This window comes from Cynocephalus volans, chromosome 5 (assembly GCF_027409185.1).
Source record: "Cynocephalus volans isolate mCynVol1 chromosome 5, mCynVol1.pri, whole genome shotgun sequence".
NCBI lineage: Eukaryota > Metazoa > Chordata > Mammalia > Dermoptera > Cynocephalidae > Cynocephalus > Cynocephalus volans.
The window spans coordinates 137,321,808-137,345,941 of NC_084464.1; the positions used below are offsets into that span (position 1 = coordinate 137,321,808).

At 38.2% G+C, this 24,134-nt stretch overlaps 1 protein-coding gene across 2 annotated transcripts in view; it reads right to left on the bottom strand.

The window, feature by feature from the left end:
• The window catches only part of IL20RA (interleukin 20 receptor subunit alpha), a 52,221-nt gene that overhangs the window by 12,444 nt on the left and 15,643 nt on the right, over nucleotides 1-24,134 (bottom strand). The window contains exons 2-5 of one of the 2 annotated variants that reach the window (XM_063097962.1): nucleotides 9,382-9,517; nucleotides 3,072-3,250; nucleotides 1,594-1,769; nucleotides 878-1,022 (exon numbers count right to left, since the gene is read on the bottom strand). In XM_063097962.1, the coding sequence (XP_062954032.1) occupies nucleotides 878-1,022; nucleotides 1,594-1,769; nucleotides 3,072-3,250; nucleotides 9,382-9,517 (636 nt within the window). Of the gene's footprint in view, nucleotides 1-877; nucleotides 1,023-1,593; nucleotides 1,770-3,071; nucleotides 3,251-9,381; nucleotides 9,518-24,134 lie in introns of those variants that run through there. The other variant, XM_063097963.1, reaches the window with a different exon arrangement.

A 24,134-nucleotide genomic window follows, 5' to 3' on the forward strand; every position in this document is an offset into this window, starting at 1 on the left:
ATCTTCAACCACAGTTCCCGGGCAGCTCAGTCCAGGAAAGGTGAGAAGGAGACAAATACAAGGAAAGAGAGAAGCAACTGGAAGAGTAAAGGAGTAACTACTGATTTGCTGCTTCCAGACCCTTGTGCAGCCAATAAATGGCATCTGAACACAACCTGAAGAGTCTGGAATTTGTATTTCCAAGGGGGAGGAAAAAAAAAGTTTTAAAGTGTTTTTAGGGTAATGCTTTGTTTCTAGCAATAACATTGTCTGATGTTCTTGAAGACCACAGAACTTCTATTGATCCCAGTGATTATAATTTTAAAGGAGAAAAAAGATGTATGTACAAATTCTTAAGTGTACAAAGAAACAGAAATACCGCATGTTCTCACTCAGGCTGCTAGGAAGGAAGACGGGGTGGGGGGTGGGGGGGAAGCAGGAAAGAAGGAAGGAATGAAGGAAAGAAAGAAAAGACCGCAACAACACGTTGGACTTTCAGAAAGAGAGAACAAACCTAAGGATGCCAGGGCATAAAGAAATATCCTGATTTGTAAGAATAAATATGCTAATAAATAAAAATTTTTTAAAAAGAAATAAACATTTTAATATTAAAAAAATAAATTCTTAAGTGTTATTTCGCAAGGCAGGAAGCTGTGGGAGGTTTGTTGGTATCGGACTCCAGCACCCTACTGAGAGTTCTCCAAGAGGGTGTAGACACTTCCTAACACTGGCCGAGCTCAAGGGCAGAGTCCCAGGCTGCTTCGTGCATTTCTGGTAATAGTTGTTTCTTGTTTGTCTCAACCTGTTTCTGGTAGACATGGATTTGTCAAAACCTTGCCCTTCTAGTTTTATCAGATTTCCTTCCTCAGACCCGCTGAGCTTTTTTTAAAAAGCTTACCTTCCAGAGTACTGACACACTCCTTTTCAGAAGGCTGAGCAAGGCGAGGAGGCCCTGGGATGAAGGACTGCACATGGACGCAGTACAGAGTGTTGGGCTCCAGCCAGTTGAGCACCAGTGTGTGGTTGGTCACACACTGGGACCACTAGGACAGGGAATTGCAAACAGCAGTTACAGCCAAAGATGTCTGGGACCATCCCAGACAAATAACTCTAGAAGGAAATAAAAGACTGAGATACTGTTTAATCCTTTACTATCACTACCAGCTTTTTTTTTTTTTGTCAGCAACAGTTGCAAAATAGCCTTTTCTTTTAGATTGGCAGAGCATGGTTAGAAACTGGACCCATTCTGGGAACAATTTTAAGCAATAATACATGCATGGATTTCTTATTCAACTTTGTCCTGTGTTCTTGCTATCATTTTTTTTTTTCCTTCTTGGAGAGTGAGTGACAAGTTACGCAAGTAAAAGCTCTCCATCTAACTCAAGTGCATAATTGCTCTATACTCCAGTGGAACATCATGGCCTGCTAACAGAGAAGTTCTGTAAAGAAAATCTGAAGTCAGTTCTGTAAGTTTTCTACAGATCAGCTTCAACTGCGTCTTGTATGCATCTCTTTTGAATATCACATCAAAGCACCAGGGCTGTTTGTTTTAGCATTATTTACAAAAAGTGATACATAGATTAGATTATGTGCTCCATTCCATTTCAGGCTTACCATTCTATTTGATTTAGTATTATATACAGACACATTATACTTCAGATTGGAGTATATTTGTTGCATGGAAACAGAACTGTCTTCTGGGTTTATCTTCCATTTCTCTGGAGCCGTCAGGACAATAGAAATGGACTTCTCATCAGTAGTCAGAGCAACTTCTGGTGGGCCAATTTGTGCTTAAAGGGGAGGGGAGAGGTATTATCATGTTCAGATGTAAAAACCATCTTAAACAAAGCTACAATATAATACTACTCAGATCAAAGCCCTAAAACCCACTCTCATAAGAGATGCCACAAAGCTGGGCCCGAGTTATGCCATATCTTGAAACAATGATTTCACATACCCTGACACAATGTTAAAACAGCAAATTCAAGTGTTGTATTTACCTAGCTCCTAGTCACATGGATAAACAGTATTTGGTGATGGTAAATACAATCAAACATGTTGGTAACATTTCTATGGCTTGAAATTTGGTGATAAATGACATTAAAATGATTTGATAAGTGGTAAAAACAGACATGTGATTAGAACGATCTAGAACAGAGGTCAGCAAACTTTTATCATAAAGGTCTGGAAAGTAAATATTTTTGGCTTTGTAGGCCCTTATGATCTCTGTTGCATCTATTCCACCTTGGTCATAGCACAAAAGCAGTCATAGATAACTGTCTAAACAAATAAGCATGGCTTGTGTTCCAATAAAACTTTATTTATGAATAACACCACGAGTTGAATTTCATGTAATTTTTATGTCACAAAATATTCTTTTGATTTTAAAAAAACTATTTAAAAATATAAATACCATACTTAGCTCTTGGCCTGTGGAAAAACAGAAGGGGTGGGGGGCGGGTACTGGATTTGGCCTAAGAGCTGTAGTTTGCTGACTTTTGTTCTGGAATAACACTGGGGAAAGGCTCCAGCTCTTAGGTCTGCAGAACACTTGTAATACTCAGCCACAGATCAAGGATGGCAAAATTATAAAAGCTAACACCAGGAAGACATTGCCTTAATTCTGAGTTACACCTAGAAATGACATCATCACACTACTAAGTTTATAACAAGAAGAGAGTTGGGTAATCAGGATAACCTTTAATCAATCTTGTGGATACATATCTATGGTTCATAAAACCCCAACATTTAAAGAAGACCTGCTAGGTGTTCCCCAAATTACATAGCTTCCACTAAATAGTAAAACAAAATCAAAAGCTGATAGTTTTGGCATCTGGCATCAATTTTGGATCTGAGCGAGACCTGAAAGATCATTTGTCCAAATCTCTCATTCTAGAGATCAGACTCTGAGACCCAGCAAGGTGAGGCACCTTGGCCTGGTCACTCAACTCACTGGGAAAGAAGAGAACCAAGCAGAGAGCTCTCCTCTGGGACAAGATTATCTATGAGACTGAGACTGTTAAACCAAGACGCTAGATTAACTTGGTATTAATCCACATTTAACTGACAATTACAAAAATTGCATTACTTACTTTCTAAAAAAGGATAGAATCGCCCAGTTTCAGCCCATTTGGAACAATTTGTTTCCAAAATGGCTTTCACTCTAGCATAATATTGGTGTTCATAGTCGGCAGTCTCAGCAGAAAGATCACAGTAGGTCCTATGGATGTTTCTACATTTGGACTTATTCAGCCATTTCTTTTGCCCATATCTGTTGAAAAGAAAACGATGAATTAATAATGAGGTGCCCTCTGTACTTTACAATAAAAAAAGCAGTCATTATATGAAACTGAATGGAACTAAGACCTTCTCTTCAGAAAAACAAAAGCGCCTGTCACTAAGACAAAAAGAATCCATTTCTGCTACTGGCAATTTTTTTCATTAGCTGTCAGGAACATGAGTCAGAGTTTCTGTAATCACCTTTCTTTTCTGTGAATTATAATGTGGATAGTACATTCTGAAAGCATGTACTTTATTTTTACTCTGGCTACAGTAAAATTTTTACATATTGTATGATCAATTCTTCTAGTAATTACCTCTGTAAATTGTTTGTCCACTAGGTATACAAGGTCAGTTTGATGGGCTATTGTAAGAAAAGTTAGTCACTTTTTTTCTTGGAAGAAAAATTACGTTGACATTCTCATAAAATTTAAAAATCTGCTAGGCATCAAGAGTTCTGGGAAAAATTCACTAGGTTGAAGTTCACACCAAAATCTGCATTTTCAATAATTACAGTGATGATGATGATGATGATGATGATAATGACTAAGTTGTTCATATTGATTTTCTTTTCCTTTATTAAAAACACCACCCCCATAGCAAACAGGAAGGGGGAAATACTTTTAACACTTTTCAGGTGGGAGAGACGGAGGTATAAAGAGTTTATTTACATGGCTCACATGCAATGAGCCAGTGAAAGAGACAACGTTGAACAGGAGGCTACCAAAGGGATTAAAGCAGGGGTGTTGGGGGACAAGACGAGCGGCACATTTTCGAAAGCCAGCTCTGGTGGTAGCATGGGGAATGCAATGGGTTGGCAGTGGCAGCCTGGGGAGCAGTTGAAAGGATACTACAGTGGTCCAGGTGGAAGACGTAGGTGGCTTGTACAGGGAAAGTGGCAGTGGAATGAATGAGGACAGAACTAAAGCAAGAAATATTAGGAGCTAGGACTTGGTGACTGAATGCATGTGAGAGATAAGGGAAATAAAGACATTAAGGATATTGTCTCTTTATGTCTTGGGGTAGATGGGTGAAGTAGTGGTAACATTTACCAAGATAAGGAACACCAAAGAAGAGTAAGTTTGGGAAATGGGGAGTGGGTGTAGGAAACGTAGAAAATTGTAGGAAAATGTAGAAAAATATAACTTTAATGTACGCAGTTTTGTAACAAATGCCTAAGTAAAGCAGCTTCTAAGGGGCCATACAAAGGTCAGGCCCGAGCACACTAAACATTCCAAGGAAGGGAATGTCCCCCACCCAGTTCCAGGAACTGTCTAGTTCCTTATCAAAAGGCCACCTGGCCAGACCCCAGGGAAGATAAACGATTGAGAAATGTGCTGTTCCTTATCGGGGTACCAGCCTGCTAAAGCCCACCTGTAAATCTAGAGGCACCACAAATCTATCAGGGTACCAGCCTGCTAAAGTCTACCCATAAATCTAAAGGTGCCACAGATAACCGACAACGCATCTTGTCACAAAGATCTGTTCAGAAAAACTGTATAAAAGGTGCTTGTATTGTAAACTGGGGGTCGCTTCTGTCCAGGAGACAAGGTGACCCCAGCATGTTGGAATAAAGTCCCTCTTGCTTGATTGCATTGGTCTCAGTCTCATGGTCTTTGTGAAGTGAGCCGTCCCAGTCTGTGGATTTGTGCATGGTGCACGGATCTTAGATGGGGAGGGATAGAAGGACGGAAACGTAGTGTGATGTTTTGACATTTTAAGCTTGAGTTATGTAAGAAACATCCAAATGCAGGTGCCCAGCAGGCAGTGGGGCTCAGGAGAGAGGTGAGAGCAGGAGCTGGAGATTTTGGAGTCAATGGCAATACCTAAACTTGACCATGCATTCCGTTATTTTCCATTCCACTTTGCTCCACACCATTCCATTCCTTTCCATGAAAAATAACGCTAGTTATGTCCCTCATAATTGATTTCATGACCCATGAACAGGTCTTTACTTGTGTTTTGAAAAATATTGCCATGGCCTGTTTGGCTCTCTCTCCTCAAACTTCCTCACTCTGCCGAGGGCAGGGCAGCTTCCCATGACAGATGCTGATGAAGGAGAAAATGCTCCTTACTGAATTCTGAACAAAATGAAAGACATGACATGAATCACTAAACAAATATTCCAATAATGATGCTTATGCATGGCAAAAAGAGACAGAAAACATTTATCAAGGTGCCTATTATGTGCTGGGATTGGTGCTTAGCAATTACATGCTTTATCTCATTGAATTATCATAATAACCCTAGGAGGTAGGTTCCATTATTTTCATCCCATTTTACAGAAGAAGAAACTGAAGATCAGTGAGCTGAAAGGAGGCACTCAAGTTCACATGACCAGTAAAAGACATATCTGGGGTTTGAACCACTTTCTTTTGATGTCAAAGCTTGAGTTTTCAGTGCTTCACTCTATTTCTTACATTAAATGGTTTTGGCAGATATAATTTAAACTTCTGTTAAAATTTCATCTTGGAAACAAACTTCAATCAAAAGTATCATATGTAACCTGCCCAAGATTACCCAGCTAGGTTCATAGCCTGGCTGTGAACCAAGGACTGTCTGACTCCAGAACTGAGCTTGGAACACTTTGGCAATGAAATATGCCACCCGGTCTTCCTGTCCACCTTTCACATGCATGGGCGTGTAAGAACTCTGACATGGCAAGCTTCTCTTTAAATAGTCTTTTAAATGTTGCACAATCTAAATTATCTGCTCTCACAGAGCAGTGATGACTCTGTCTTATTTTTTAAAATCCCTTCCTGAATCACACAAAAGTACAAAGAAGACAGCAAGCTCTTTGCTCCACCTAATGGAAAAGGAAGCAAGAGCATGCTCTTGAGCTGTACCTCTTTGCAGAGGGATGTTTTCTTTCCTGAAACACTAGCTCCTGAGAAATTCACTGGAAATGAGAATGACATTCTAGATTGATGAGGTCATTATGAGTAGTTGCTGACATCTTTCACTGGCTTTAGTGGTCAGAATTTTTTTTTCAAAGACAAAGACTTTATTTTTTTTTTATAAATATGGTACATTTAAAAAAACAAATCAAACAATTCAGAAAAGTATAATCGAGAGAAATAAATCACCCTGAAACTTGTTTCATTGAAACATTTGGTGGACTTGATTCTGGACATCTTGTTGTCCTTATATATAAACAGAAAGATGATTTAGATAGCTTGAATATAGAGGGACAAAAATTAATTATACCATACATATGGTTTTAATACAAGTAGTAAATTTAACTTAATTTAAACTTTAATAGAAAAAGAAATGACATGAAATTAGAGTTGTTGAAATTCAAATATTTCATTGCCACAAGAAATATTAGTTCCTACAAGAGCTTTTAAATTAAAAAATGGTTTATTAAAAATATTGAGAAGTTAGTTATTAAAATAATGGAGTATTTCCATTTTAGATCACATTGAATAGCTTCCTGCTGTGAAAATCAGTACACTTATAGTTCTTCCTTATCTTCTGATTTTTATATTATTGTTTAAGTTCAAACATTTACAAGAATGTTCTGGAGCTATAGTTCCCATCACTGCTTAGTCTTAGCACTGCATCTAGATGGAGTCAACGCATGTCAACAGCCTTTTGTGCTATAACTGTGTTGTTACTACGTTCTTCTAAATCTCTCTGTCAGCAAGATATCATCTTTAGTTAGTGTTCTCCTCAGCCCCCAAGAAAGTCGTGGGAAGTGATTTCTTGAGTTTCTACCTGAATGAACACACCTGTCTATTGAACTTAATAAGAGTCTTAGGTCAGACTTGTCTTTCCCTTAGAAGATGTATTCTGTTGAGTGTAAGTGTTGCTAGACTGAAATTTCTACCTTTCCCCCAACTTGAATTCTGCTTTTGCTATGATGGCCATAAATCATTTCATCTTCTTGAAGTTCAGTAACTTCACCAGGATATGTCTTGCTATTGTTTTTATTAAATTTTCCTTGACATAGCATGAATTTATGATATGCAATTCCAAATAGTCTTTATTACCTGTTTAACCATTACTATCACTTAGGTAAATAGGTTTTTCATCTTGATACAATATTTTGAAAAAGTTTTATCTTGTTTACTTTTCTTTTTAATTAATTGTTTTACTTATACATGTTTATTGGGTGCAATGTGTTTCAATGCATGCATTTATTGTATAATGATCCAATCAGGGGAGTTAGCATATCCATCACCTAAACATTTATCATTTCTTTGTGGTGATAACATTCAAGATCTTGAAATGTACAGTACAACAATATTATTAGTTATATTCACCCTGGAATATCAGAACTTACTCTTCCTATCTAGTTGTAACTTCGTACAAATGTCTCCCCATAACCCCTCCACCCCAGCCTCTGGTAACTACTATTCTACTCCCTATTTCCATGAGAATCTTTTTAGATTCTGCATGAGTGAGATCATGTGGTATCTATCTTTCTGTGCCTGGCTTACTTCACTTAACATAATGGCCTCTAGGTACATCCATGTTACAATAATATAATATTTTTATTTTCCAACATTTTCCTAAGATCTGCCCACTTGCTTTTTTTTAAAAAATGTTCTCCTTGCTGTCTTATAATCTCTTCTTTCACTGTTTTCTATTCTTTGAACTTTACCTTTAGAGATCATGTTGTTTATGGACTCTCGTAAAACTATGGGCACCTATTTGTCTGAATTATTTCTTCTCTGACTTCCACGGAAAGCTTTTCAGGAACTTTTCACTTGGATACTTTTTCCCTCTTCCCCCTTTCAGTAATGATAAAGAGGTGCTGTGCTGGTCTCTTTGGGATTATTACTCTTTGAATGGGGCCAGCTGCTTCCTGAATATTAGGTGAATGAGTATAGGAGTAGGGGTTAGGTAATGAGCTCTTACTGTTCACAATTTTAAGCTTCTCATTCTGTCAAACACCCTCTCACCGAAATCTGTTATTCCCTTTGCTGGGAGCCTGCCTGCCCTCAGGTTTTGACAATATGAGCTGATGTGGTCACAGCCTCCTGGGCTGTCTCCCAGCCATCTCCACGTCTCCTCCCTCCTGCACCTGTCTCTCAGGTTTCTCCCTGGGCAGTGAGCGGGCCTCCACAATAGATGTGTCACTTGAGCCTGATTTCTACTTCAGCTCCGCCTTCTATGACATTCTGTAGCACCAAACTGGGGCTTCATGGGGACATTTCATCAATTTCTGGTGGCAGAAATCATCAGATTTCCATATCCTTAGATTGTTAGATAGGCCTCTTAGTACTGTGTTACATAGGCCTGATTGATGGAATCATCGGCCACTGGTGATCAGCCTGCTGAAGAAGAGACCATGTTATTCTTGTGAAATTGTTTTCTGCTGTTGGAGCTCGAGAAGGTATAGGTTTGCTTTTCAGCTTCTGCAGTTGTTTTTTTTTCCGATTCCACAGTATTTGGCTTGCATGCTTCATAGTTTGTGGTTTGGAGTCATGGCCATTTCTTTTCTTTCACTGGAGATGGACATTGTCTATCTGTCTTGCATTCTTTCTTGCTTGCATTGAGTTTTGAGGGATAAATGAGAAGTAAGAATGTCCATTCACTGGTATCTTTAATAGAAATAGCTGGTTGTATGGAATTCTGCCCTCGGTCTTACTAAGTCTAAGACTGCCCATACTTCCATTAAGTTTAGAAGTTTCAGAGATGATGGATTGCTTTGTTTGTTCAGCCACATAACAATGTTTTTTTTTTTTTTTTTTTTTTTTAAAGATGACCGGTAAGGGGATCTTAACCCTTGACTTGGTGTTGTCAGCACCACGCTCAGCCAGTGAGCGAACCGGCCATCCGTATATGGGATCCGAACCCGTGGCCTTGGTGTTATCAGCACCACACTCTCCCGAGTGAGCCACGGGCCGGCCCCCACATAACAATGTTTTGATCAACTTCTTTTCTCTATTTAAATAACTTCTCCTTGCCTACGTACCCAGTGCTTCTGTCTCCACGAAGGAACTGCTTTCCAATGTAATCTAATGGTGCATATCAAGAAAACATAACCTAAAATATGTAAAACTTTTCTCTTTTTTAAACACTTATTTAATACCATAAATGGTTTATCTTTGCAAAATTATCAGAAGTCTGAGTCTTGTGTTTATGAATTAGCCAAAAGGAGAAGAATCAACTTACATGAAATACTGCACAGTATAAGTAACTTCAACTCCTTGTAGACCCTCTGGCGGATTCCACTGTAGGACATTCTTCATGTTTATGGATAAGAAGGTGATATTTGTTGGTTTAGGCAAACCACTAGAGACACAGGGAACTGAAAAAGGAGTAGACAGGGATCAAGGTCTTAGTGGAGGAAAAGGAAAACATAATCCCTGTAGTAGCTAGTCTCCAGAGATGGCCCCCAGTGAACCATGCCTTTCAGTACTCACGGCTCTTGTGTTTCCTCCCAAACTGAACCTGAGTTGACCCTATGACTTACTTCAACCAAGAGAATGTGGAAGAAGTGGTTCTGGAACTAAACCATAAGGCAGCCTGGGAGCTTCCATTTCTGCCCTTTTGAAAGCCCTGAGCTGGCATGTAAAACAATAGCTAACCTGCTGGAGAGTCCATGCCAAGGGGTCATGTGAAGGAGAGGTTCAGTTGTCTCAGTGTCCCAGCAGAGCCCAGCCTTCCAAGTAAGGGGCCAGAATGAAGTCATTATGGTCTTTCCAGTCCCATACACCATAGACTGAAGCTTTATGAGAGACCCCAAATGGGACCAGCAGAAGAACCATCCAGCTGAGCCCCAGTCAACCCCCAAAATTGTGAAATATAATAAAATAATTTTTTTAAACTACTAAGTGTTGGGGTAGTTTGTTCTGGAACAGCAGAGAACTGAAACAAACCATTTATTAAATACAGAAATAAAATTTTGGATAGATGCCTCTGAAAAGCCAGAGTTTCAGAGGCTGGAGTTGGCTTTACTAAAGTATATAATGAAGCAATAATTAGAAAAGGAACCAGTGAAAGAAGACTTACTTTATTTAATTAAACACTGATATGTTCACATAACTGCACTCAAAGCAAAACAGTATCTTAGAGGATTTGTAGAAATCCTCTGTACAGAAACGATAAAAAATTGAGAAACTATCAAAAAATTAGAAAATAACAAAAAAAGTGGATGATACTTTCTTATAAAAGAAAACAAGAATAGTCTTCAGATTAAAATAAATGAAAAATATCATGGTGACATGTAGAAATCAAAATATTAATTTAAAATATTGGAAAGATCACAAAGTACTGAGTAATAAACAATCAAATTTTACAAAGGACTTATCCTGGCATAAATATACACGTTTTAATCAATAAATTTGGAAAATATCAAATTTTAATATCACAGATCAAACTTAGGAAATAAAATTTAGATCAGTCACTGAAGGCTGGTCCAATCTTGGTTAACTCCCACAATTCCTGTGTAAATTAGCTGGTACTAATGTCAAAGAAAGGAATTAGTTTTATGCTAGGAGTAATCTGGCTAAGATTAGCTCTATACATGTTTTTCTGTAGAGGGTTAGAAATCTTAATTCTTATTGATTATTAGATAGGGTTTTTAGGTAATGCATGCATGGGACAAAAGTCCTCGGATAGGAGACAAGAGCCTACAGCGAGGTGGCAAGAGCCCACTGAATCAATTCTAATCACTGTTTAGGTAAGGGATTGTATACACTGATTGTTAATATAATGGGTTCATTGGAATATTTTGTGAGAAGGAAACTGACACAAGTCTAAAGCCTTTAATGTGAACAAGAGAACTGAAGCAAAATAGGGATTGTTCTGACGGCAATAACCCTCAATACAACAAAGCTTAAATGATGGGAAAATAGGTGAGTTAAGATTTCCAAGGACGTTTTGCTCGATTAGTTAGTACATGGGAGTTTTTCCACATTTTGCTTTAAGCTGTTTCTTTGAGTTTCTCAAGAAGTCAGGCACTTTAATGATTATCCTATCATTTCTTTTGCATGTCACATAGCTTAGATCTATGACTCTTTTGATGGTAAATTGTTTAAACTATTTTGGACCATGCATACTTGGATGAAGGTTGTTACACAGCCAATTTCTTTATGTTCTTACTATGATTGATGAACCATCTTTTCTTTTCCTGTAATTCCCTTGTCTTTACAATAAAAACTGAAGCAAAAACCAACTTAGGGCTGTACTCTGTTTCTCCTTCTAACAGAGGAGCTGCTGAGGCACAGTCCCTTTGGGCTTCTCATCGCATTCACGTTGCTTTGAGTAATCTTTTTGCTTCTTTGTTACACAGACATTTTGCATTTTCACAAGTCAAATGAAAATAATGAAAAAATTCTTTACAATTAAATTTTGTAATATGATCCTGATTCTAAGCAAAATAAGCTCTTTAACATATGCTGTTCGAGTGTGTGTGTGTGTGTGTGTGTGTGTGTATGCATGTGCTGTATTTATAATGACTCCTGCTTTTAACTTTGAAGATTTTTTTTAATACCTCTATTACATTTTTAAGAAGAAAGTTAAATATTCAAAGTGGGGCACATTAACTGATCACACATATCACAGTGTGCGTGTGGGCATGTGTGTAGTACGGGTAGGGAGATTCTCAAAAGAATCTCAAACAATATCTGTCTTTGATTTCTTTTCTTCTAATTCTTTGGAATCATGTGTATCAACTGGTATTTGCATCTTCTGGAGATTTTGACAGTGAATAATTATCAATGACAATACTGCTCTGTGGAATTACCAGTTTCTAAATTTTAATCAGGTTTTTAAAGATTAAACAGAGAACATGGGGTGGTAGCATCATTGAGTATAATATTTTCCAATCCTTCAAAAATGAGAAACACTTTTAACATAAAAAATTCCAGGGATCTTTCCAGTTCTAAAATGCTGTGGTTCGTTCTACAGTTTTAGATGGCCCTAACCTGTGAACAGTGGTTAGTGTCTTGTAGAAAATAAAATTAAAATAGATTGTGCATTATAATATCACTGACAGAAGACATTGCTAAAATATGGCTTTATAGAACTAACTAATAAGGAAATAGAATACACCAATCTGTGGCAACATGAGCTTGGAGATATAAAACACAAGTTATCTTAGATATTATGGTCCAGGCATATTTTTTTAACATTTAATCTATACAAATCTTTATCTTTTACAACACTGGTTTCTATTTTTCGTTTCATATGAGTAAACAAGTGGCAGAACTCTCAAGATGCTTAAAACATACCCAAAAAGTTTTAAAAAATAACCTGAAATAAAATAAATGGATTACTCATTTTATTTTAATGTAATTTAACTTTTTTTGGCTATTGTTATGAGGAAACAAAACAACTTTGCTCTTTTAAATGAACTATGCCCTGGAATGCGCTGTTAATCATTAATGTTCATTGATTCAGTAGACATTTTGATTAATGCTTTGTAATAGTTTAAATGATCCTTCACAAATGCTACACCAATTATCAAAATGTTATCAAACTCTGGTAATAATAGGTTAAATAAAGAGAATGAATAAACATGACAATAATAATATTAAAACATTAAATAATTTTCTTATCATTCCATTCTATTTTTTGAAAAGAAAATATATTTTATTATAAATGCTGTGAACTGTGTATACACCTCGTCTGCAAATCTACATTATGGGTAAATCATATCTATCACCGCAATTGTGGTAGCTAGCCTCCAATAATCTCTTTCTCATGGCATTCACAGCTTGTACAGTTCCCTCCTAAATCGTATCTGGGTTGGTCTGTATGATCAATAGAATATGACAGATGTGATTACCGCTTCTGATGTTAGTACTGTGGTTTCTACTTTTTTTCCTCTCTCTGGATCATTTGCTCTGTGCACAGCCAGCTGAATTGTTGTGAGCAGCACTGTGGTCCATGTGGCAAGCAACTGAGGCTCCCATCGGCTGGTGAAGACCTGCATGAAGCCTCCTCCAAGAGGTATGTTAGTGATCAAGATCCTCTGGCCTCAGTTCCAGCCTTCAGATGACTGCAGCGCCATCCTATCTCTTGACTACACGTTTCTGGGAAACCCTGAGCCAGAACCACATGGCTAAGCCATTGCTGCACTCTTGACTCTCAGAAACTGTGTAAGATAATATTTCTTGTTTTAAGCTACAAATTTTGAGATAATTTGTTAAACAGCAATAAAGAACTGTTACAACAAAGAATCTAAAAATGAAAGAAACTAAGAGACCAATCACTGAAAAAAAAAAACAAATTAAAGTGGAAGAAGAAAAAAATGGCCCCTTCCATTCCCAGTAACGTTATAAATGACTTCTGCCTTCACAATCTTGAAAAATGTTATTTTTAATAGTTCAATTTCATCTTTCTAAAGAAAATTGAAAACCTAACGAGAAGACCAGAAACTTATCATCCTTTTAATAGCAAGTGAGGGTCATAGCAACACATCTTTGCCTTTTTAAAAAAAGATAAATGCTTGGTGAAGGTTATTGTAAATACATTGTCAAGATTTCAGAGTAGTAAACACCTTTAATAGAAATTCATTTTAAAATGGATGTTACTGTTTTGTACACTTTCTGGGGAAAGAATACTAGAGCTTTTAGTCCTGCAGATTCTTCATTTGGACTGGCATTATCTTTCTGAATGCATAAGCAGAAAAGATATCAGTTTTGGATCATCCTCCGTCAATAAATCAAATATTATCTAGGGGTAGCCCTATCCTGAGAAAAGTAGGTCACATCTTGGTATCAACCCGTTGCTAAATCTCCCTAGGATAAAAATTATTCCTTGTTATGACATGGTCTGCTGGTTTCTGAAACATTTTTTTATTAGAGCAAATTAAGCCATGTTAGTCATCTTCCTTAATACCAGGCACAGTACATCTTGTCCCTCTGCTCCCAGAAAATTTATCAGTTCCTGTGGGTTGGTAGTAATTTGTTTTTATCAGTTATAATTTTTGTTAATTATGGAATTTTAATGATCTGTCTTTGATCAATGAAAATAGATGGTTCTTACTACAGTGAGGTTTGATCTTTCTGCAAAGAAGAGTTATAAGAATTTTTACTTGGGAGAGCTTGATGCTGACAACACCAAGTTAAGTGTTAAGATCCCCTTGCCAGTCATCTTTTTTTTAAAAAAAGAATTCTCTCACAAGGACTGCTTGCTACCTTGGATTAGTTCTGGTTTCAGTAGGTCTTTTAGTACGATTAAAAATAATGTTGAAAGTGACTTCAATTCGTGACAGGCTAAGAGGCTCTGTTTTAATAGTAGATAGAGTATGTACATAAAACTCAATTTGCACAAGAATTAAAAACATAATAAATACTGTTGAAAACCTTGATATGTTATAGTATTTAGTTAATGTGAGGCAAATTGGTTAGCATCTCATAAAGACAGTTGCTAACATTTATTGAATCCTTACCGTTCATCCAGTATGCTTCTGTGTGTGTTACACAAACAGTTCATTCAGTCTTCATAACAGTCCTATGGTAGGTACTATTATTATCATTTCCATTATACAGATGAGGAAACCAACACACAGAGAAGTTAAGTCAGTTGCACAAGGTCACACAGCTAGTAAGTGCAGAAGCTGGGATCAGAACCCATACTCTTAACCTCTCACGCACTTGCAATCCTTGTAAACTAACCTGAATTTAAACAAAGGCAAGACAAGGCTTTTGGGGAAACTAGTATTATTCTAAGATACTAATAAATAAAATAATTTAAGTATTAAAAAATATTAGATGCTGATCTGGCCAGCAAATATTTTGGATCCCACCACATCCTGTAGTAGGAGGCCCTTTCTGTTTCCTGCCAGAATATTTCCTTTTATTTCCTCTCATTACTGATCCTAGAGAATGCAAGCAGGAAATCTATTCCTCCTTTAACACATTCCCCAGACAACATGGTGACTACAAAGAGAGGGATTCCTAGAAGACTGTGTTTAAGTCAATTCTGGTTTCTTCAGAGTTGCTGAGTATAGGACCTTTATTAATTTGAAACCATAGTAAAACTTATGGATGTGGAGATATATATATATATATAGTTTGCTATAGCCTTGGGTTTTAGCTCTTGGTCTCCATATAAAACATACTATACTCAGTCCCATCTGTATTGGTGAGAAAAATCACCTCAAGAGTCATCTTACCTATTCATTCAACTAATATTTACTGGGTGCTGTTATGGTTTAAATTATATCCCTCCCCCATCTACCACCAAAAAAGATATATTGAAGTCCTAACACCTAGTACCTCAGAATGTGACCTTATTTGGAAAAAAGGTTGTTGCAGATATAATTAGTTATGATGAGGTCATGCTGGAATAGGGTGGGCTCCCAATCCAGTATAACTGGTGTCCTCACAAGAAGACAGCCATGTGAAGACACAGAGACACAGGGAGTATGCCATGTGATGATGGAGGCCAAGACTGGAGGACTGGAGTGATGCTTCTACAAGTCAAGGAATGCCTGGGGCTACCAGAAGCTGGAATATCAAGGAAGGAGCCTCCAGACTCCAGAGACTTCAGAGGCAGTGTGGGTCTGTCAATACCTTGATTTTGACTTCTAGCTTCCAGAACTGTGAGAGAATAAATTCTATGGTTTCAAGCAACCCAGTTTGTGGCACTTTGTTACAGCAGTCCTCAGAAATGAACACAGGTGCCTACTGTGTGGCTTTCTAATGGAGAATAAACAGATATGTCCCTGCCCTAATAGAGCTCCTAGACTAGTGGGAAGAAAGACACCATTAAAAAGTAAAACAAAAAGCCCCCCAAAAACCAAGTCCATACTTACAAATTTGGTGATCAGTTAAGAGTGAGGATAAGGTTGGAGAGACGGTTCACAGAACCTACTTAGATAGGGGCTTAGAAGTCAGCTATGGTGGGAGGACAGTGTTCTAGGCAGAGACCTCCATGCTGGGAAAGAGCCTGTCCAAAAAGACAGTGTCTTTGGAACTGTCAAAAGATCAGGGTGGCTGAGAGTTCCCAGGTCTGCTTGAACCTGCCGGAGAGCTGGCTGCAGGCGGGCACTAGACTCGGTCCATGCCGGGGGGATACAAAGGTGAACAAGTCCCGAGAAAGATCTACACAGTGCTACAAAGGCACCCAGAGCGACTGGTCGCCTGTGCCTACCAGAAACCTGGTAGACTTCCTGGGCGAGGCGGTGCCGAGCAGGGTCTTGAAGGTCCAGCTGATAGACGAGGGGTGCAGAAGACATGTCCCAGCCCAGCACAGTGCGTACAGAGTGGGGAGACGTGCGGCCAGGGAGGCGGAGACTCGACAGAAACCACACACCCTGTGGGGTCGCCACTGTACGATCCAACAGCCTGGGCCAGAGCACACAGAACAGGGAGAAGTCCTGCACAGGAAGTGAAAGCTCAAGAGAGATCACATACCCTGTGGTACGTGATCCACCAGCCCAGCAGAGTCCAAGCTGACCAGAAACGTGGCTCCCCGGAGAGGCCCAAGACCCGAGGCAACCATACACACAAGGCACTAGAGGCCAACTGAGCAGTCATGGAGGTAGCCATACGAAATTGGCAACCACAGCAACATCTTAGTTAGTCATTAGTCTCAAACAGGTGGACTGTGAAACCCCCTGCCACAATGAATAAACATCAAAAAAAAGATACCAGAAATACAAAAAATCAAGAAAGTACACCACCAAAAGTTAATAAATCTCAAACTCTAGATCCTATAGAACAAGAAGCCCTTGAAATGACTGACAAGGAATTTCGAGTGATAGTTCTAAGGAAACTGAATGAGATACAAGAAAACTCAGCTAGACATCATGAGGAAATGAGGAAAAGTATACAGGATCTGAAAGAGGAAATGTACAAGGAAATCAATGTCCTGAAAAAAAATGTAGCAGAACTTGCTGAACTGAAGAAGTTATTCAGCGAAATAAAAAACACAATGGAGAGTTTAACCAGCAGGCTTGTCAAAGTTGAAGAGACAACCTCTGAACTTGAAGATGGGCTGTTTGAAATAACACAAGCAGAAAAAAAGAAAGAAGAAAGAATCAAAGACATTGAAGAAAATCTGAGAGAGATATCAGACAACCTTAAGTGCTCAAATATCCGAGTCATGGGTATTCCAGAAGGGGAGGAAAATGGAGATTCCATTGAAAACATATTCAAAAACATAGTGGCAGAAAACTTCCCAGGTATAGGAAAAGTCACAGATCTTCAGATCCAGGAAGCTCAACGATCTCCAAACGTATTCAACCCAAAAAGGCCTTCTCCAAGACATGTTATAGTCAAATTGGCAAAACTCAGAGACAAAGAGAGAATCTTAAAAGCTGCAAGAGAGAAGCGTCAAATCACCTATAAGGGAGCCCCAATCAGGCTAACATCAGACTTTTCATCACAAACCCTGAAAGCTAGAAAGAAATGGGATGATATTTTCAAAATACTAAAAGACAAAGATTGCCAGCCAAGAATACTCTACCCTGCAAGGCTATACTTCCGAAATGAAGGGCAAATAGTATATTTCTCAGACAAACAAAAACTGCGGGAGTTCACTACCACACAACCACCCTTACAAGAAATCCTCAAGGGAGTACTGGGTTTGGTTCCTAAAAAATAACTACCACTGCCATAAAAACCCAAGAAAAATCAAAACCCACTAGTATAATAAAAATGGCATTCATGAAGAGAAAACAAGCAAAGAAAAATGCTATCTACAACCTAAGGAACCAACAAACATAGAAACCAAACAGTAAATCAGAAAGCAAGGAACAAAAGACACCTAAGACAACCAAACAACTAATAAAATGCTAGGAATAAATCAACACCTTTCAATAACAACTCTTAATGTAAAAGGCTTAAATTCCCCAATCAAAAGACACAGACTGGCTGACTGGATCAAAAAGGAGGACCCAACTATATGCTGCCTACAAGAGACCCACCTCACCCATAAAGATTCACACAGACTAAGAGTGAAAGGATGGAAAAAGATTTACCATGCAAACAGAAAAGAAAAACGAGCTGGAGTAGCTATTCTTATATCTGACAAAATAGACTTTAAACTAAAAACCATAAAAAGAGACAATGAGGGACACTACTTAATGATAAAAGGACTGATCCATCAAGAAGACATAACAATCATAAATATGTACGCACCCAATGTTGGAGCAGCCAGATTTATAAAACAAACTCTATTAGACCTAAAGAAGGAAATAGACACTAATACCATAATAGCAGGGGACCTGAACACCCCACCGTCAATATTAGACAGATCATCAAGGCAAAGAATCAGAAGAGAAACACAAGATCTAAACAAGACTCTAGACCAATTGGAATTGGCAGATATCTACAGAACATTCCACCCAACAACCTCAGAATATTCATTCTTCTCATCAGCACATGGATCATTCTCCAGGATAGATCACATATTAGGTCACAAATCAAGTCTCAATAAATTCAAAAAAATTGGAATTATCCCATGTATCTTCTCAGACCACAATGGATTAAAACTAGAAATTAATAACAGACAAAACTCTGGAAACTATACAAACACATGGAAATTAAACAGCATTCTACTTAATGACATATGGGTCCAAGAAGAAATCAAGCAGGAAATCAAAGAGTTTATTGAAACTAATGAAAACAATGATACATCATACCAAAACCTGTGGGATACTGCAAAAGCAGTATTAAGGGGGAAATTTATTGCATTAAATGCTCACTTCAGAAGAATGGAAAGATGGCATGTGAACAACCTAACACTTCACCTTAAAGAACTAGAAAAACAAGAACAATCCAAACCTAAAGTTAGCAGACGGAAAGAAATCATTAGGATCAGAGCAGAACTGAATGAAATTGAAACCAAAAAACAATTCAAAAGATGAAAGAATCAAAAAGTTGGTTTTTTGAAAAGATAAATAAAATTGACAAACCATTAGCATGGCTAACAAAAAGAAGAAGAGAGAAGACTCAAATAACAAAAATTAGAAATGAAAAAGGTGATATTACAACTGATTCATCTGAAATACAAGGAATCATTCGAGACTACTATAAACAACTATACGCCAACAAATTTGAAAATCTGGAGGAAATGGATAAATTTCTGGACACACACAAGCTCCCAAAACAGAACCATGAAGACGTAGAAAATTTGAACAGACCAATAACAATAAAGGAGATTGAAGCTGTTATCAGAAGGCTCCCAACAAAGAAAAGCCCAGGACCAGATGGATTCACAGCAGAATTTTACGAAACATTCATCATCCTGATACCAAAACCAGGTAAAGATATAACCAAAAAAGAAAACTACAGGCTGATATCCTTGATGAATATAGATGCAAAAATCCTCACTAAAATACTAGCAAACAGAATACAGCAACACATATGTAAAATTATTCATCACGACCAAGTGGGATTCATCCCAGGGATGCAAGGTTGGTTCAACATACGCAAATCAATAAATGTGATACACCATATTAATAAAGTCAAACACAAGGACCATATGATCATCTCTATAGATGCAGAAAAAGTATTTGATAAAGTTCAGCACTCATTCATGACAAAGACGCTCTATAAGTTAGGTATAGATGGAAAGTATCTCAACATAATTAAAGCCATATATGCCAAACCCACTGCCAATATCATCCTGAATGGGGAAAAGCTGAAAGCTTTTCCTTTAAGAACAGGAACTAGACAAGGATGCCCACTCTCACCACTCCTATTCAACATAGTGTTGGAAGTACTAGCCAGAGCAATCAGAGAAGAGAAGGAAATAAAGGGCATCCAGATTGGAAAAGATGAAGTCAAACTGTCCCTGTTTGCAGATGACATGATCCTATATATCGAACAGCCTAAAACCTCTACAAAAAAACTGTTGGAATTGATAAATGATTTCAGCACAGTAGCAGGATACAAAATCAACACACAAAAATCAGTAGCATTTCTTTTCTCCAATAGTGAACATGCAGAACGAGAAATCAAGAAAGCATGCCCATTTACAATAGCCATCAAAAAAATAAAATACTTAGGAATTGAGTTAACCAAGGAGGTGAAAAATCTCTATAATGAGAACTACAAACCACTGCTGAGAGAAATTAGAGAGGATACAAGAAGATGGAAAGATATCCCATGCTCTTGGATTGGAAGAATCAACATAGTGAAAATGTCCATACTACCCAAAGTGATATACAAATTCAATGCAATCCCCATCAAAATTCCAAAGACATTTTTCTCAGAAATGGAAAGAACTATCCAGACATTTATATGGAAAAATAAAAGACCACACATAGCCAAAGCAATGCTGAGCAAAAAAAATAAAGCTGGAGTTATAACACTACCTGACTTTAAGCTATACTACAAAGCTATAATAACCAAAACAGTATGGTACTGGCATAAAAACAGACACACTGACCAATGGAATAGAATAGAGAATCAAGAAATCAACCCACACACTTACTTCCATCTGATCTTTGACAAAGACACCAAGCCTATTCACTGGGGAAGGGACTGCCTCTTCAGCAAATGGTGCTGGGATAACTGGATATCCATATGCAGCAGAAGGAAACTAGATCCATACCTCTCACCGTATACTAAAATCAACTCAAAATGGATTAAGGATTTAAATATACACCCTGAAACAATAAAACTTCTTAAAGAAAACATAGGAGAAACACTTCAGGAAATAGGACTGGGCACAGACTTCATGAATACGACCCCAAAAGCACGGGCAACCAAAGGAAAAATAAACAAATGGGATTATATCAAACTAAAAAGCTTCTGCACAGCAAAAGAAACAATTAACAGAGTTAAAAGACAACCAACAGAGTGAGAGAAAATATTTGCAAAATATACATCTGACAAAGGATTAATATCCAGAATATATAAGGAACTCAAACAACTTTACAAGAAGAAAACAAGCAACCCAATTAAAAAATGGGCAAAAGAGCTAAGTAGGCATTTGTCTAAGGAAGATATACAAATGGCCAACAGACATATGAAAAAATGCTCAACATCACTCAGCATCCGGGAAATGCAAATCAAAACCACACTGAGATACCATCTAACCCCAGTTAGGATGGCTAAAATCCAAAAGACCCTGAATGATAAATGCTGGCGAGGTTGCGGAGAAAAAGGAACTCTCATACATTGTTGGTGGGACTGCAAAATGGTGCAGCCTCTATGGAAAACGGTATGGAGGTTCCTCAAACAATTGCAGATAGGTCTACCATACGACCCAGCTATCCCACTGTTGGGAATATACCCAGAGGAATGGAAATCATCAAGTCGAAGGTATACCTGTTCCCCAATGTTCATCGCAGCACTCTTTAGAATAGCCAAGAGTTGGAACCAGCCCAAATGTCCATCATCAGATGAGTGGATACGGAAAATGTGGTACATCTACACAATGGAATACTACTCAGTTATAAAAACAAATGAAATACTGCCATTTGCAACAACATGGATGGACCTTGAGAGAATTATATTAAGTGAAACAAGTCAGGCACAGAAAGAGAAATACCACATGTTCTCACTTATTGGTGGGAGCTAAAAATTAATATATAAATTCACACACACACACACACACACACAAACACACACACACACACACACAAAAAAAAAACCGGGGGGGGTGAAGAAGATATAACAACCACAATTACTTGAAGTTGATACGACAAGCAAACAGAAAGGACATTGTTGGGGGGGAGGGGGGAGGGAGGAAGGAGGGTGGTTTTGGTGATGGGGAGCATTAATCAGCCACAATGTATATCGACAAAATAAAATTAAAAAAAAATTATTTCAATTAAAAAAAAAAAAGAAAATTAATATGAAAAAAAAAAAAGATCAGGGTGGCTGGAAAACAGTAAAGAGAAGAGTGGCTAAGATGACATCAGTGTACAAAGGAGCTAGATCCCCCAGTTTCTGTAAACCCTGGGAAGGAGTCTGGATTATATTTGAAATTCAGGGAGAAAGTACTGAATGAAGCCTTTTCAGCCGGGTAAGCCACGAGCCTATTTATATTTCAAATGGATTATTTCACTGCTGAGGGGAAAAACATTGGATGGGAACAAGAGCAGAAGTGAAGAGACTAGTAAGACCCTAACCACAGTTGCCCCAGACGGGGAGGCTGAGCTTGCACTGAGATGCTGGCTGTGGAGATGGAGATGGGCAGGCACGTTGGGCTCTAGTTTCAAAGAAGCAGGACCACCTGATGAAGCAGAGTTGCAGGAGTCTCATCAGGAAGGGAGGTGCTGTGCTGTGAAAGCTAACTTAATGGATGAAGATTTATCAAGGAATACTTGCCCTTTTATCAGTTTTTTTTTTGTTTTTTTTTTTTTCTTTTTGCAGCTGGCTGGTATAGGGATGGAACTCTGGACTTCATGTTATTAGCACCATGCTCTAACCGACTGAGCTAACTGGCCAGCCTAAAAAAATAGAATCAGCACTTTTTTTTTTTTTAAAAAAGGAAGAGAAATAGCACCTTTGAAAAAGAAAACAATTTGATAACTAGTATTAGGTGGTTTTTAAAAATCTTTGCCAAGTTTTTGGCACTGTGTTAGTTTCAGGCTTGGAAAACATAAAGACACTCCTGAACAAATGTTGCAACTGAGCTAAGTCATTTTTCTAACCTGCTAGTACTGATAAGACAATCTAATCAACACCACAGTGAAAATATGTTACACCCACATCGATATCAGGAAACATGTGCCAATTTATGGGTAACAAAAGCATTTTTGTTCACGTAGATTAATGGTCTGGAAGCACAGCTCTTATTCTTTGACAATCTACAGATTTTACATCCCAAATTAAAAAGCCGTTGGATTGGTGTGCATAGTTTCATGTTTGGGGAGTGCTGAACCATTATAACTTTGGTTTGGCACACAGATTCTTCATGGTCTGGTCTGGCCTCTCATTTTGCAAAGGCAGTGTTCAGCTGTACCAAATTCCCTTCAATACCCAAACTTGATCTGCTCTTTTATGCCCTTACAATTTTGGTTCCCTCCGCCTACAGTATCTTTTGGAACTAAAAGACCCCTTGTTCCTCCATGTGTGCATCATTTAATAAATATTTTCTTGTGCTATTTTAATGACATAATTATGCTGTGATGTCATCTAGAGTATACATGGTCTCCACTAAAGTAAGCGTTTCTGGTTGTTAACATCTGGGTAGGAGACTGGTCTTTCAAGAGAAAATGGAACTCTTGAGGAAAGGGGCAGGACCTCTGGGTTCTCTTTCAGCTTTCCTGGTGCCTTCGATTGAGTGTCTCCCCAGAACTTGACCCCCACTCTGACAGTGTTAAGAGGGTGGGAAATCCTATTATGGTAACTGAAAGGTGGGGACTTGAAGAGGTGATTAGATTGTAGGGCAGTGCTATCCTGAATGGATTAAAAATTTGGTCAGGGGCGTGGTTCTGAGGGCTTTAAAAAGAGAGGGCATTAGGGACTATTTCTTGCTCTCTGCTCCACCACTTTCTGTCATGTGAGACTCCTGCATTGCTTTAAAGCCACCACCAAGACCTTCACTAGATGTGTTCCCTGCACTATGGACTTCCCAGTCTTTGAAACTGTAAGAAATAAATTTCGTTTTCTTTATAAAATACCCAGTTCCATGTATTTGTTATAAGCAATAGAAATGGACTCATACACCTGGCTAGGGTCTGGACTCTGAACAATGGGAGGATACTTGAGGTGCCCCCTTGAGTTGTAGGCATTAAAGACGGCCTCTGCCTTAACAAAGTTGTGAGGGGTCGGCAGGAAAGGTCCACTTAAGGAATGTGAAGGTAACAATTGGTTATGTAAGCCACATCATTTAGATTTGTGTCCCTCTGTGTATAGCTTCCTTTTGTTACACCTTGGTCTATAAACTTAGTGTTTGTGGTCCTCCCCATCTCCCACTCCCATTCATACGTTAAATCCTAATGCCCAATGTAATGGTATTTGGAGATGAGGACTTTGGGACTTAAGTCGTAAGGGCAGGGCACTCATGAA